This window comes from Misgurnus anguillicaudatus, chromosome 18 (assembly GCF_027580225.2).
Source record: "Misgurnus anguillicaudatus chromosome 18, ASM2758022v2, whole genome shotgun sequence".
Classification (NCBI taxonomy): Eukaryota; Metazoa; Chordata; class Actinopteri; order Cypriniformes; family Cobitidae; genus Misgurnus; species Misgurnus anguillicaudatus.
Window position 1 is genome coordinate 10,809,204 of NC_073354.2, and position 16,510 is coordinate 10,825,713.

General features: G+C 38.3%; 1 protein-coding gene across 1 annotated transcript; it reads left to right on the forward strand.

Annotated features, from left to right (window-relative positions):
• Positions 1–2,924: 2,924 nt before the first annotated feature.
• On the forward strand, positions 2,925–15,588 carry LOC129429664 (uncharacterized). Its single transcript, XM_055186510.2, has 4 exons — positions 2,925–3,304; positions 7,039–7,218; positions 7,297–7,432; positions 14,910–15,588. Exons 2-4 carry the CDS (start codon positions 7,041–7,043, stop codon positions 15,403–15,405), a joined length of 810 nt encoding a protein of 269 aa, XP_055042485.1. The 5' UTR covers positions 2,925–3,304; positions 7,039–7,040; the 3' UTR covers positions 15,406–15,588.
• The last annotated feature ends 922 nt before the right edge of the window (positions 15,589–16,510 follow it).

A 16,510-nucleotide genomic window follows, 5' to 3' on the forward strand; every position in this document is an offset into this window, starting at 1 on the left:
TAAGAGATAATAATGTTTTATCCTCTTTTATTGCTTATTTAGACTTGTTAGTGCGGTTAACAGTGTGTTTGGCGCGCGCATTTACCTCAGAGTTTATTTCAGTAATATTGCTGTTTTCCCGGTAATAATAATACAATTTACATGTCAATCTTGCTTCCTTGTCTGTTTATTAATTTGATTACTGTTATGTTAAGTTATATGTGGATATTTATTGCCATATGAGACGTTCATTGCTGTTATATACTTTCGTCTAATATTCAAATCATATGCAGAATAATGTGTGCATCTTTGAATAACTGTTCCTTTGAAAATATTTTTTGTCAAAGTTTTAAGAAATAATAATATTGTGAGGATATTTATTGCCATATAAGACGTTTATTGTCGTTGAATACTCTCGTCTATGATATGGAAACCATATAGGAAATATATAATGTGATACTGCAAAGTTACCCTGCTCATTTTTAATTTATATGTGGAGATAAATAAACCTTTGCAAATCTCTAATTTGATTCATGTATGTCCTTACCACCAGGCTAGAGATCATCCTTAATCCAGACTTACTAGTCTATCAAATAATATCTCATGATCTTTCATCATTGCATATGGAATGTTTTATGGAGTGCTGCATTTAAAAATCTGTCGTTCCAAAGCGAGATCTTAGTGTGTATTATTCATTGATGGTATAAAGTTAAGTCCCATCAACAATTTCAAATGCCCCCTAAGTCATTTCATCCTGCACCCGGGCCTGGTTGATGGTCTCACACTGAGAGAACAGCAGGACAGGGCAACAAGCTAAATCAGCTAAGACCAGCAAAAAACCTTGAGATATTTGAGATGTCTTATTTAACTTTTATCAAGGACATTATTGTTATCTTTGCTAAGTACATGTACTCTGTATAAGTAAAGTATGTAAACGCATATGCTTTCAATATGCCAGCTTAATTTTTTAATTCTCGTGGTTGCCATCAGGGGAGCTATGGTGGACATTTACACAAAATGTCTTTATCTAGGGTAATTTTCATGTCAACTACACTGTAAAAAACTGTTACTGTTTTATTTTACAGATTTTCCACATTTTTAGAAATACAGTTAAAAATGGTAAAATTACAGAAATATACTGCAATTTTGCAAAAAAAAATGTCTTTTGGTTATTACAGTTTATAAAGTTTGAAATGTGGATATTTTTCTTACAAAATCACATTGATTACCCTCAGAAGACCTTTAGTAACCCCTTGGAGCCGTGAAGGGTGAATGCACTTTTTGAGTGTTTAAGTTGTTTCTTAATCCCTGTTTTCCACCATTATAATGCTTGGAAGAGCAAGGACATTTACTAACTCCAGATGTGCTTGGGACGATGATGGACATATGTATCTCGGATTGCTTGAGAAAGAGTAAATCATGGCATAATTTTAATATTTGGCTAGAGTGTCTCTTTAAGATGCCTTGCTTGTTACAAGCCCGACTCTAACCACCAGGATACTACTGCTCAGTGTTGTAAGACAATGTAGTGTTGTTTCTGTCTTAACCCCAACCTTTCTGGATAAACACTTAACGCCTTTGGTTTCATTTTAGTGTGATGTCCAGTGGGACCAGAGTTTTGCTATTTAATGACTGACCCAAATTGGTCAGATCCTATTATAAATGAGCCTTAGGCTGCTCATCTTTGAGGGAGTCGTGGACTGAACTTACCTGGCTCACTGGGAAAATTCTGGTTTGCTTAAAGATTAAATAGTCCTCCAAAAAAATAAAATAAAACTCAATAAATTAAAACTTGAAAACAGCATCGGATAGCCCAGTGCCACAGTGAAATACCGATCCAAAATCTAAGTACACCACATGGTGTAATTTTTACACCACAGCTAATGCTCTGAGTCAGCCATTTGATCTCAATTCATCTAAATAATAGCCATCTTGTATGTTATACGTGCCAAGAGTCAGGTTTAACTTAGTCTGACACTATCAGGTTGCATATGTGTTTTAACAAGCCTTAGACAATGAGATTAACAAAGAGTGAAACTGCATCATTACATGCTTTTAATGTCAATGCCATTTAAGATAAACAGCACACAGAAGTAAAATTTATGTAACTATTTATTCACTCTCATTTTCTTATGGATTTCTTTTATTTATTATATAAAATATAATAAAAAGTGAATGATGACATACATTTCATAATCATATGGCTCCAGAAGGCTGCATCCCCTGTTCCCCCTTACAAAAAATCACCATGGTTTTTCCAATGGTTATCAATAAACTCCTGATTTGATCGTGTAATGCTCAGTGGTATTGCGTTAGCAGCAGGGGCGTTGCACAAGATCTCGGGCCCTATGCATAGTCCTGATGGGCCCCCATGCTCCACCCCCATAATATTTTTCAGACTTCAAGGGCCCTCTCTTCCTTTGGGGCCCTGGAAATCAGTACTGGTTTTCCCATCAGTCTGACGCCCCTGTTAGCAGCTCAAAAAAGGTCAAACTTTTTGCGATGGGAGGGAACACACATACTGGTAAAAATGTATACCATTGTACCATTGTTTAACTCCATAATATATTTTAACCATAGTAAAACCATTGTTATTTTTTATAAGGGCCCCATCCAGTTTCCCTGTATGGATGGGAGCAGCTCAGACACTCATTCTTTGTGTTACACGGAAACAAGAGATTGAGAGGTGAGAAATGATTACAGAATTTCTGTTATGGGATGCACTGTTCCTTTAAAGTGTCAAACACACTTTTTAGAACATAATATGATATTTAAAGACATCAGTTATCTTACGGTACTATAAACATTAACCAACAAAACAGCTTTAAATGAGATCCATCCTATAGCTGTACTGTATTTAAAGGAACAAGCTAATAGGAAGCTTTGATCTCCCCCCTTTTTATCCACATCAGGCTTTTCTTCAACACACTGCCAATACAAATGTGTGCTGGTAGCCATGGAGAGCTCATCAATGTCATTGGTCACATTATTTTGTCAAGAGTCCTAGTTACCCCTAGTAACCAACTATGTGACGGAGGACAAACCAAAGGAAACATTGTGTGAATCTCAAAGGAGTAACTACAACCAAATGACTTAAAATTTTATGGCTCAAAGAGCATACTGCCTTTTTCATCCGTGTTTGATTGATCAACATGTTAAATGAAGACTAGCTTTACAGTTCACTTTACATTTTTTATCTTAATAGGACTAAATCGAACCTATCTGAGAAGCTTGCTGCTGTTTTAGCTGAACTTTGTTCTTTTTTGCCATTGGATATCTTTAATTTCTCAAGACTCACATCACACTGGATTGACTCTTCAGTACAGTAAGTTCATTTATTCTTTAATTGATTAGTAAAGTATAAATAATTATAGTTTTATGCCTGTGCTTTCCCCAAATGTTTACATTGTTAGACGTAATGAATGTTAGATTGTAGAACGAATTTATCACGAGAGTGCTTCAGGAATCACTGTCCCACAATGTTTGGCCATTTTCTCTGTTGTTTGCATAAAAGCCTATTTAGCTGGAGCCTGTTTTGTAAGCTCTCAATGTGCGTGGGGGGAAAGGCAATTTTTCCTATAATTACGGCTCTGTGCTAGCGAACTTAACTGGTAAATGATTTGATTGAAGTTTAAAATTGTTTTGCATGATCATAAATGATTAAGACAGCTGTATTTAAATGATTTGCTTGTTCTTACAATAATGATTGAGACTAATTGCTCTTCATGGTCTCTTCAAACATAAATTCTGCTGCCGTTATCTTAGCCCAGCAATTACCGTATGAATTGCTGACAAAACACGGCATTTGCAAATATATCCATAAGAGTATTTTTAGTTATTTTCTTAGTATTTTTTGTGGTTAAATGCTTGGTTTTATCTCTTAGCATATTCATTTGAAAGTTGTGTGTTGAAACATTAAATAAGTTTCTAATACTAATATTAATACTACTACTACTACTACTAATAATAATAATAATGCATGTTCCTGGACATAATGTGGATGATCTATTAGTGCATGTTTTGGTGCGTGCAGGTTTGAAATGCTCTCTGAAAACACAAAGTAGAAAGACATATTCACCAATGATTTATAATTAATGAAACAAATTTATAATCAATCATGGACAGACAGTTGTCCGGCTTACTATCAGAGAGCTGAAAGAGGAAGTGGAACTTTATTTATTAATTTACTATACGCTATGTGGCTACCTGTTTTTGTTACGCAGACAAAATAATATGATTTAATCCAAATCATTCAGTACCAAACGGAATCAGATGTGCATCAGATGACCATATATGTGACCCTGGACCACAAAACCAGCCATAAGGGTCAATATTTTGAAATTACAGTATGATTTATGCATTAGTCGAAGGCTAAAGATAAGCTTCCCATTTATGTATGGTTTGTTAGGGCAATATTTGGCCGAGATACAACTATTTGAAAATCTAGAATCTGAGGGTGCAAAAAAATCTCTATTTAAAGTTGTCCGAATGAAGTTTTAATATATTTAAGGTAAATTGAGAACATATCTTTATGGAACATGATCTTTACTTAAATATCCTAATGATTTTTGGCATTAAATAAAAATCTATCATTTTGACCCACACAGTGTATTTTTGGCTTTTGCTACAAATTTACCTGTGCTACTTATGTTTTGTGGTCCAGTGTCACATTTAGAACTCAAAATAAAAGTACCCTAAAATAACAGGCTTTTAGATCTGGATAGTTTACACGAGAACGCTCGAGGGTGAAAATGTAAAAATATTTTATCGGATGTGCCTTTCGTTTACACGACGACAGCGTTTTGGGGGCATAAAAACGCAAAAAAGTGAAACACCCTCTAAAGTGGAAATCTTAAAAACACTCTACCGTCGTGTTGCCGTCTAAAAGGTAAAAACGAAAAAGTCAGTTCACGGTGGCTCTCGTCGCGTACGCGTTTACCTCACAGGCATGCGCCAGTTCAGGAAAATACCAACAAACATGTCGGATTATTTCCATACGTCGGACCTTCAAGTTGCCATAGCAGCTCTGATAAATATACAAGAGTCGCAGTTGTACGAAATATTCACAGCTAGTATTACTGATCAGAAAAGGTGCATTCATTTCCTCTATCAAATTGTTGATGCGCCAATTCATCGAAGGCAAACCAGACGGCTTTGGAAAAGACCTGGGAGAACAAGGAAAAAGGTTGTACAGTACACAGGTGCTTGGACTTGGTGTTGTTGTGTGTCAGTGCTTCACATTGCCACCTACCGCCTGGATTGCATCCAATATCACACATTTTTGCGTCACCATGTGCAGATTTCCCCCCTCAAAACGCTCATATAAACGCGGAATAAAAAGTGATAATGCAATGCCACTTTTGCGGTTTCTCTTTTTTTACGTTTCCGTGTAAACGTAGCCTTAGAGTAGCCTATATCACCAACCATAATCAGCTGTACATCAAGACCAACAACATAAGACCCAAAAGGCAGTTTATTTTTAATTTATTACAAGCTATTACGCCCAATGACACAGAGTTTTATCAGCAGGGATGCTGTCATGCTTTATTCAAGCCCATTATTCATCCATAAAGACCCAAACAAACTACAGCTTCCTAACCTTTGACTGATGGACAGTGTTGAAGAAGAATTAATCAAAGCTTGTAACTCGTATCCTGCTGAGGGCTCTGCCTCAATCTTTAATCTTTTGGCAGTTTTGATGGATAGGCTTATTTTGCGCAAGCGTTCTGACCTTGTCTAAAGCTGACATGGTTATTGGGTGTTTAGGTCATGTAAGAATGATGTAGGTTGTACTACATTGTATGTCTTTCAAATTTAGAAGTCCTGTCAACAGTACTTCACAATGAGGGATATGTATAAGAATGCAAACAGAAATTCCAAGTATTATAACATCATTTTGAACTGACTGTTCATCCTAAAATGCATTAAACTTTCGTTTACAAAGACGTGAAACTCACCGAGTGGTCAGGGGTGTTCACTGATATGCTCACACAAAAATCGCTGCCAAAGATGCTTTCCAACAGGTGTTTTAGCATTCGTTGTAAACTTGTGGACCTATTTTTCCAAACGCCTCACACCCGTACATTCTTCCGTTGAGAGCTTGAATAATAGACACTCCAGCCCAGTTGGTGGCGATAATCCACCTTTGCCAATTGCAAGAATACAAACAACGTTCGCGACGCAGAGTAATACCGTACCTCACAGCACATCTAATACAAGTCAATGGAGTTGGACAAAACTACGATAAAACCTGTTGGGGTGCGTCTTTTGCAGCGATTTTTGTGTGAGCATGTCAGTGAACACCCCTGACCACTCGGTGAGTTTCACGTCTTTGCAAAAGAAAGTCCAATGCATCCAGGAAGGATTGTTCCAGTGCACCTATGCAGCCATTGCAGAGGTGTGGGCTAATACAAACACTCGAAAATTCTCGTGCCAGCATCATATGTCCAAATTTTAGTCAAAACCGTTCTATTTCATCATAAACAATCTGAAAACAGGGCTTTAAGTGAAAAATACCGAACTTGTCCTTTAACGTTTTGAGTTAATTCAATATAAAAAATATTATTTAAAGGAACAGTATGTAAGAAATGTATATCAATTAATCATAAAATGGCCCTGATATGTCACTAGACATTAAGAAATAATTTTCATTTCAAATACTTATATCACTGACAACAGTGGTATGGCCAGGATATTGTCATTTAGAAAGTGGATTTGCAGCCCTCAACTGAGGTTTTTGTTGGCATGTTGTGTATTGGCCACCAGTTGTGTGATTGCAGTACCAGTTTTCGCCACAAGTTTTGTGATTGCAGTACCAGTTTTGACCACAATCCTACATACTTTTCCTTTAACTAAAAAACTAAAACTAAAAAGTTGAGTGAACTTAAAATTATAAGACAACCATGAAACTTATGTATTAAACCAAAAAAGTTGGTTCACATTTTTTAAAGTGTATATTCCATGTTTGACAACCACACTGTGTCCAAAAAGTTTTGAATCGGAAAGTGTGTTTATGGTTTAAAATAAATATTACTTGGGGCTACTGGTATTCATCTCCAGATATGCGTCGTGGTGACCGGTTAACATGGCCTGGTGATGCTCAGAGACGTGAAGAAAGGAGAACGGAGGTCAGATTGGCTCAGGGTTTGCAGAGACTTGACCAGGCTAAACTATATCATCTCAACACACTGACCAGAGAACAGCACAGACTACACCGAGATCTCATCTCCATGAAAACAGGTGTGTGATGATTTATTGTATGTCTCTCCAGTTAAAACTTAAAGCATTTAATGGATTACTGTATCTGTTTCATGTCAGGTAACCCCTGGAGAAGAGGACTTCACAGTTTGGGGCTGCGATCCTCCAACCAGGATGTTATCCGCCCTGCTGTGTCCTACAAAAAGACACTATTACCCATAATCCCACTGGCAGGAAGAGAGGCAGACAGTCAAAGGTGAGATCAGGATTCTGATAACATCAGAGTAATTTTTGAACGAGTATAAACTTTCCAAAGCCTTCATATTAATCAAATAGATTAAAAAAACTCCCACACACTTTTAATTTATCAGCAATGTCCTTACAATTCTTATAAAGTGCAAAGACAGTCTGATGTGCCAACATGAAGTTAATCTCTTTAAAATGTTTTTAGTGCTGGGCCAAGATTAATCGCAATTAATCGCATACAAAATAAAAGTGATTTTTTGCATAATATATGTGCGTGTACTGTGTCTAATTATTGTGTATATTTAACCACACACACATTCATATATTCATTTCAGAATTGTTTTACTTATATATAATTTTTTAAAATTTATTTTTAATATAGAATATATAAAAATATAAATAAATATATATAAACACGTAAATGCTTCTTAAATACATACATGAATGTGTGTGTATTTATTTATACATAATAATTACACACAGCACATACTCATATATTATGCCAAAAATCACTTTTATTTTGTATGCGATTAATCGCGATTAATCTTTGCCCAGCACTAAATATTTTATAACAAAACAATCCAGTTCTGTCTTCCCCTATATCCCAGCCTTATCCATGGCATGTATCCCACTCTGCTGTACGGCTGGGGTTGCCATGAAATTCAATAAGTATTGAGAGAATAAAAATGTGTCTTTATCCTTGACACAGCACAACTTCAAACTGAATACATGAAATGAATCTGTGCCAATTATCATCTTTTTAGGGTATGATATTTATAAAAAAGCTAGATGCTGACCTCCGTTCTAAAAATGTTTGATATTGTATCTTAGACCCACTTTGTTTTTAAAAAGTCATGCGTAGGACATAACACCACCTTTACAGATAATTCAGCTGTTCTTTGTATAAAATTTTCCTACTGCCTGACAGATATCACTGACACTGTTATCCTGAGACATCACACTTGTCTCTGTGATGGCCAAAAATGATTCTCACTATGTCCAGTGTTTCCACAGTTTCACTGTGTCAAGAGAAAACATGGAGGTGTCTCTCTGACAGTGGTATGAGTTTGGGATGGGGTTAACTTTTGCCTGAGCAATGAAAGGTAGGAGAAATGTAAGAATGTTTTGGAAGCAATCGTTTTTGCAGTTCCATTTGGTGTTGGATATGATGTCGAAATAAAGGTGTGGGTACAAAAAGATACATTATGGACGGTTTCAGCAGTAACACCATAAACAAACGGCAATCGTGGAACAAACGTAACTTCCGGTAAACTCCGCAAAGGATTAATAACAACGGAGTCCTTTACAAGAATACTCCACTTTCTCAAAAACAAATTCTGATAATTTACTCACTCCCATGTCATCCAAGATGTTGATGTCTTTCTTCTTTAAGTCAGGAAGAAATTTGTTTTTTTGAGGAAAGCATTCCAGGATTTTTCTCAATTTAATTGACTTTATTGGACCTTATTGGCCAGCATGACCTTGTGTGGTGCGTAAGCAGGTCGAAAGGTCACCCATGATGTATGCAAAACTACCCCTCCAGTGTTTACAAGTCTGGAGAAAGAGGACCGTTCCAACGTTATCATAAGTGGAATGATACTTATTAATGTATTTGTGTCAGTTTTTTGTTTAAAATGGTCAGCAATCGGAGCCGATGGTGTAGTGGGCAGTGCTCCGACATGTGGTGCTTTCGCACTTTTGCCGACCTGAGTTCGATTCCCGGCTTGTAGTTATTTGCAGATCCCATACCCCCCTCTCCTCCCTGTTCTTTCCTGTCCTCACTCACTGTTAATTAACTTTAAAATGGTCCGCAAATGTGCGTTTTACATTTGTGAAGGGTGACCTTTCGACGTGCTTACGCATTACGTAAGATTGCGCTGGCGCGTCACACGGCTGGTGCAAGACGATAAGATGTGGTTTAAAAGTACTGGATAAGACCCTTATGGCTTGTTTGAGATCGTTTATGCTACGTACACATCAAACGCGGGGCATTGCATTACTCGCTCTAGATTACTCGCAGGATTTAACTTCGTGTCATGCGAATTTTTCGCTCGAGTTGAATATTTTCAACTTGGACGAAGACCCATTTGAGGCAAATAGCGCTTGTTTTCGCAGCAAACGTGCCCGTCTATATCGTGTCCTTCGCATTACCACACACAAGGATGCATCTGATTGCATCTTTGCATTGACTTTGTATGTAATCTACTCGTGCAAATCGTTGAACTCGGGTTTGGTGTGTATGCCCAATTAGAGCCCTTTGAAACTGCGTTGAGACTGCAATTTTAAACTGCATTGAAACTGTAAACTGTTGAGGTCTTAATTTGAGTAAATCCTGGAATGTTTTTCTAAAAAAAACTTAATTTAATTTCTTCTCCACTGATTCTGGACGAGGAGGGACATGGACATTTTGGATGACATAGGGCAGGGATGGGCAACTTCAGTCCTGGAGGGCCGGTGTCCTGCAGAGTTGAGCTCCAACCATAATTAAACACACCTGAAGCAGCCAATTAAGGTCTTACTAGGCATACTAGAAACTTTTACCGTGAGTTCACACCAGCTGCATTTGAGGCGTAAAATTCACGTCTACCGCGTATAGTTTGCCGTTTGAACATTTTGAGTTTAGTCGCTTCATTCGCACGTGAAAGCCACGCGTGAAAGCCACGCGTGAAATTCTAGTCATTGAGACATTCACGCGGAAATTCACATCATGGGAGGGGCTTCTGTGACTCCGCTCACTGTAATCATGTCACCACTACAGCAAGCTCCTGATTGGTTAATGCATCGCGTTTTTTCGCCCAAGTTAAAATTTTTCAACTCAGAATCACGTCTACCGCGCCGCACTAAACGCCTCATTCGCGCAGGGAGACCTCCAGACGCGTGTCAACGCGTCTTCACATTGACTTAACATTGAAATCACTTGGGCTTGGTGCCTCTACCGCGGCTGGTGTGAACGCAGCATTAGGCAGATGTGCTGAGGCAAGTTGGAGCTAAACTCTGCAGGACACCGGCCCTCCAGGACCGAAGTTGCCTATCCCGGACATAGGGGGTGATTAAATTATCTGCATTTTTTTAAGAAAGTGAAATAATCCTTTCAGAGTAGTTTATTTCTGATAACAAGCAAAATAAACAACAATTTTTATTTTTTTTATGTTTATTAAAATCATAGCTAAAGCATATGTGTAAAATGTGTACTATATAATGTATACAATCTTAACTACAGATCGGCTGCCAAACCTCTCTTCACATAATGGTTTCATCGGACGCATGCGGTGTCGCAATTTTGTAACTTAACTTCCGGTCTCTTTGTTTAATGGTCTGACAAGTGGCTAAAATGAACTCCTCTTCGAAATTAACAAATGTTTTGGTTTCCTAATGATGAGGGAAGACGGCGATCATGGATCACCGCTATTCAATAGGAGGTTTGGCGGCCGATCTGTGGTTGAGGTTGTGTGCATTATACAGTACACATTTTACACAGTAACATTAGCTCAGTGTAGTTTTTATTCACCTTAGTTATGATTTAAATTAAGGTATTCATTTTGCTTGTCAGAAATAAACTACTCTAAAAGGACTTTGTTGTTATTGATTCTTGGCGGAGTTTGCCTGAGGTTGCGTTTGCTCCATGAAAGCTGTTTGTTTGTGTTGTTACTGCTGAAACCGTCTATGAATACACATGGACACAGGTGATAATATAATTTACAGCCGACAGGTGCTGCAGACATTAAAACATGATGTAAAACCAAACAACAAAGACTAAACTATTACACTAAAGCAGTGTTTTTCTACGTCAGTCCTTGCGACCCACCTCCTACCCTGCTGAAAAAAGCAGCATGGACCAGCATGGGAATTATGCTGGTCTATGCTGGTTTAGCTGGTGGTCACAGCATACCAGCACCAAAACACAACATATGCTGGTATGACCAGCATGGGATGCTGGTGCTAATGCTGGTTTAGCTGGTGCTAATGCTGGTTTGGTGCTGGTTTAGCTGGTGCTAATGTTGGTGCTGATGCTGGTTTGATGCTGGTTTAGCTGGTGTTCACAAGCAAACCAGCACCAAAACACAACATATGCTGGTCTTGCTGGTATGCTGGATTTTTCAGCAGGGTAGAACATCTTTGTATACAAACGGCACAAAAGGCTTGTTCGAGGTCATGCAACACCTTGCAGAACAATCAGCGCGTGAAATCGCAGTACCACAAGAACAATTTAAATGCATACAGAGACCTCGAATGACTCTTGCACGACCCTGACGTCACGTGATGATTGGTCTGCACAGCTCCAATAAAGTCGAAAAAACCTGTTTCCCTAATTAACCCACTAACAAGCTGACAAGTTAAATCAGATGTTTTATATAGAGAGACCTAAAAAAACTTTTTTTAAAACAAATGTTGTCATTGTAAAGCTCCTTTATTTTTAGGAGTGTATATGTAGTTATGTATGCTTTCCAATTAAAATCTGTGTGCACTGATGGGCATCTACGAATGGCGGGGATTTCCTTAGTTAACCGCACCAGTGAATCTGATAATGGGATAATAACACAGACAAAAACACACACAAACAAACCTATCCATCCACTAACCCATACAAACGACTTTGTAAAATATTTATTACGTTCCCCATGTTGTTCATCTATTAATACATTTGTTCCACACCCGCCTCTGACATTTTTCCATTCTCGGCGCTGTCAGCTTCGATCAACACATTTAAATGGAAATATGAATGAAGCAGAATTACATGAGTGAGGCAGTAGGGGACATCAAGATTGAAAATGTGATCCCAAGTCAATGAACGAAGGAAACGGATAAAGGTTGTGTGGTAATGTAATGGTTAAAGATCTGAGCTGCTAATGAGACAGAGAGTGAAATTTCTCTCCTCCTTATGCCCTTGAGCAAGACCCAGATCAGGTCCCTGCGGTGAAACTGTAAGTTCAGACTGATGTGAAGCATTTACTAAATGGCAAGAAAGAAACAGTGATGCAGAAATACTAGCTTCCTCACGTCCTGCAACATCTTCTGGAGCCTCTCTGTGTCTCTTTATCTCTGTGTACTTGAAGGAACGCTTGCAATATTTCATCTTCATGCTTGTTAAGCAGACAGCCTGTGGACAACCAACAGTGCCTGTTTCACTTCCCCTTATTTCCTATTTTTCCCTTTTCTTTCTGGTCTTGTACACTCTGACAGAGGCACTTCATCTCTCATGTTTGTTTCCTTTCCTCATTTCTTTCCTGCTGTTAGCGTTCAAGTTCCTCCTTGCATTTCCTCTCACCCCCTATTACCCTCCTCCACCTTATCCTCCTACATGGCGGTGGCTGTTTGTGATGTCATTACACGACAATGACTTATTTCATGAATATTAATTAGGATATGGTAACAGTACACAGCTAAAATCAGCCAAAACCACCATAAACAGGTTTGCTGGTCTTTAGCTGGTCTTGATGGTTCGAAGCCTGCTGATATACAATAGATAGACTGGTGGTGACTGCTCTTCCGAGGGGTGCAAATTCAAAATGTGTGTTCGGAGTGTCATGTGTGTTGCTCGTGCTTTGTTGCGTCATGTGAACCATGTGCATCACGTGTTTTGTCAAAATAAGTGCCTGCTGCACACGCGTCAAAACCATTTATAATAAAAGAGACGCTCATGATCACAAAATACACGCAAGACACTCCCTTAACAGTAAACTCTGATTACACATGAGATTATGCGAGTATCTGGCAAACACGAGCGTCTCTTTTATCATAAACCCTTTAGACGCATCTGCAGCATGCACTTATTTTAACAAAACACGTGATGTACATAGGTTCACTCGACGCCCCGAACACATATTTTGAAATGACGAACCAACACACGACGGGCTACATACATGTTGTTGTTGTGATGAACTTCGCATCGTGCGCCCTCGATAGAAGAAGTCACTGGCCGCCACTGTAGATAGGTAGGCTATACTAAAAACTAGAGATGCACCGATAGGATTTTTTTTGGCCGATACCGATTTAAACAGACAACTTCTGGCCGATACCGATATTAAACACTTGTATACAATACTATACAGTTGGTCTATTAGCTAGTTTATTTTTGCATCAAATAATTTTTACTGAACATGGATTGGATCTAATTAACATTCAACTGACCAACATAATAAGAGAGGCACAAATTAAGCTAAAACTAATATAATAAGACAGCATGACAACCTTCAAAGGTGGTTTTTGCTATTCAGCATTTATTTGATTAACAACATTAACTCTTTTTTTTACATATAATGGATTTCTTTATGCAGTTAATAAACAATCGGTATCTGCCTTTCTCGTGCTATTTCCGATATGCCGATGGATTCAAATTCATCAAAAATTGTCCGATAAATATCGCCGGCCGATACATCGGTGCATCACTACTAAAAACTATCCTTTAAAAGAACTTTATAGACTTTGTAATATTTCTTACTTCATACAGATACTTAAAACTCACATAACACACCCTGTTTCTCCTTATGTCATGTTAATCTTGAGAATCTTTATATAAAAAGGGTCTTTTGTTTAATCAAATTTATAAAAGCAGGCGCAGACGGAGCGGACCACGAGCAAGCAACACACACAAAACATTACCCAACTTTTGCATTATTACAGTCTATGGTTCAGGGTCCCTTCCTTATCTTCAGGTCTAACTGTTATTTTCCCATCAATTGCTTAATTCAACCCTTCAGTTCACAAACATATTCTGAGCTCATGTTCTTTTACCCGACTCCTTTGCCAACTTAAATTAAATTTACAGTCTTTCTCTGGGCAGCAACTGCTGAGGTGAAAAGCCGAAGAGGGGAATAAGAATTACTGTTTACGTCAGCACTGTTGTCTTGATGTGGATTCAGTCAGCACTTGCTGAATATTGGCTGTGAATTAACTGTCACAGAGTCGTAAGACTGCCATAAAGAAAATGTGCCTGTCTGAAAGCTTTCTCGGCTGATGTAAACATCGATTTACAGGTGTGACAGTTCTTGTGAACTCGGTTTCTTGGAACTAAAGTTCTTTTATAGATGTGTGATGGTTTGTTGTGGATTGCAAGGACATCTCAAGATGCTCAAGAATTTGGTCAACAATGCTAAAAAAATTACAGAATTAAACCCTGATTATAAACAAATGTACGGTTTATTAGGAGGCCGCCATTTTGTTTACATCACAATACATTATTTCAAAAGGTTTTGGGGTGAGGTAAACATGACAAACAAGTCTTCAATAAGTAGATGTGCGTTATAAATGCAACACAACCATTTTTATAGACACCATTGGATTGCCTTATCTGTTTTTGGGGAGCACACAAACAGTATAATGCCTTGCAATGCTGTCTAGATAGACAACTCACAGAGCTAATGTCACCATAATGGTCACTCCAGATGAATGGGCTGTGATTACATTCAGCTACTCTGCTTTGATGGATGCTGACTATAGATATTTTAAATAATGAATTATTTCATGCTATCTCGTCTTATTCTTCACAGGTCGATGAAACCCCAGCCATCATCATCATCATCTCTGCAGGCTCGTGTTCAGGAGTTTATCAGCAGTGGGGATACTCTCTGCCTGCCTGACCTTAAACGACTGCCTGTCACCTCTACAACCACAAAAAGAGAGGAGAGCAAGGAAAGAGAGATAAGTGGAGAACAGGAGATGCAGAAAGCCACAGAGGGACACACGGAGGTTGGAGAGGTACAGAGGAATAAAGAAAAAGACACAGAGATGGAGTGGATGCTACTGAGAGACAGAGACAATGCAATGGGAGCTGAGATGAATGGGTGCCCGTCGTCTCCCGGTACTTTCCCCGCTGAGATGTTAGCCCCTGATGGACATTTAAGAGCAGTTCACACATTACCAAACTTCACCCAGGCCCTGTCTGAAGCACGGAAAGCAAGATACATAAGACACAGAGGACAACCACTGTGTGAGCGAGAACTCACCATCCGGGAGATATTTTCCAGGGACCCCAAAGATACATAAAAGTAATGAAAATCACTTTGAATCATATACAAAAAGGTTGTAATATCGCTCTGATGTATGTGTATAAATTGTATGCACTTTAAAGGAACACTCCACTTTATTTGAAAGTGTGCTCATTTTCCAGCTCCCCTAGAGTTAAACATGATCATGTAATATTTGATTGTTGCTGTTTTGGGGTCCATTCGGCTGGTCTCCGGGTCTGGCGCTACCACTTTTAGCATGGCTTAGCATAATCCATTGAATCTGATTAGACCATTAGCATCGAGCTAAAAAATAACCAAAGTTTCGATATTTTTCCTATTTAAAACCTGACTCTGCTGTAGTTACATTGTGTATTAAGACCGACGAAAAATTAAAAGTTGTGATTTTCTAGGCAGATATGACTAGGAACTATACTCTCATTCTGGCATAATAATCAAGGACTTGCCGTAACATGGCTGCGGCAGGCGCAGTGGTGTTGCGTAGTGCCGAAAATAGTCCCCTGCTATTAAAAGATAAGGGGACTGTTTTCGGCTGCTGCGTGGTATCGTTGCGTCTCCTGCAGCCATGTTAGAAAATCCTGCAGCCATATTTACCTAGAAAATCGCAACTTGTAATTTACCGTCGGTCTTAGTACATGATGCAACTACAGAAGTTAAGTTTTAAATAGGAAAAAACATTTTGGTTATTTTTGAGCGTGATGCTGGATCTAATCAGATTACATGGATTAAGCTATGCTAAAAGTGCTAGCGCCAGACCCGGAGATCAGCTGAATGGATTCCAAAACGGTAAAAATCAAATGTTTAACTCTAGGGGGACTGGAAAATGAGCATATTGTTTTTTTTTTAAGTGGAGTGTCCCTTTAAGTTGATTTAAATGAAAGAGTCTGCCAAATGCAAAAATGTAAATGTTTACTGAATTACAGTTGCTTCATGTTTTTAATTTGTTAATTGAACAAACCATATTGCTCATGCATAATAATTGTAATATTAAATTATTCCAGGGACTTATATATCCCTTAAGTACAAACACCTTTCAATGCACATCAATATACTGTATACTGTTATGTACAATATCTGTGCTGTATAACCAATTACACCAATAAAAACAACCAAGTTATATATTT

Coding starts and splice junctions, on each gene's coding strand:
- LOC129429664 (XM_055186510.2), top strand. CDS start 7,041: ATGCGTCGTGGTGACCGGTTAACATGGCCTGGTGATGCTCAGAGACGT. Junction 7,219..7,296: donor TCTCATCTCCATGAAAACAG/GTGTGTGATGAT, acceptor GTTTCATGTCAG/GTAACCCCTGGAGAAGAGGA. Junction 7,433..14,909: donor AGAGAGGCAGACAGTCAAAG/GTGAGATCAGGA, acceptor TATTCTTCACAG/GTCGATGAAACCCCAGCCAT.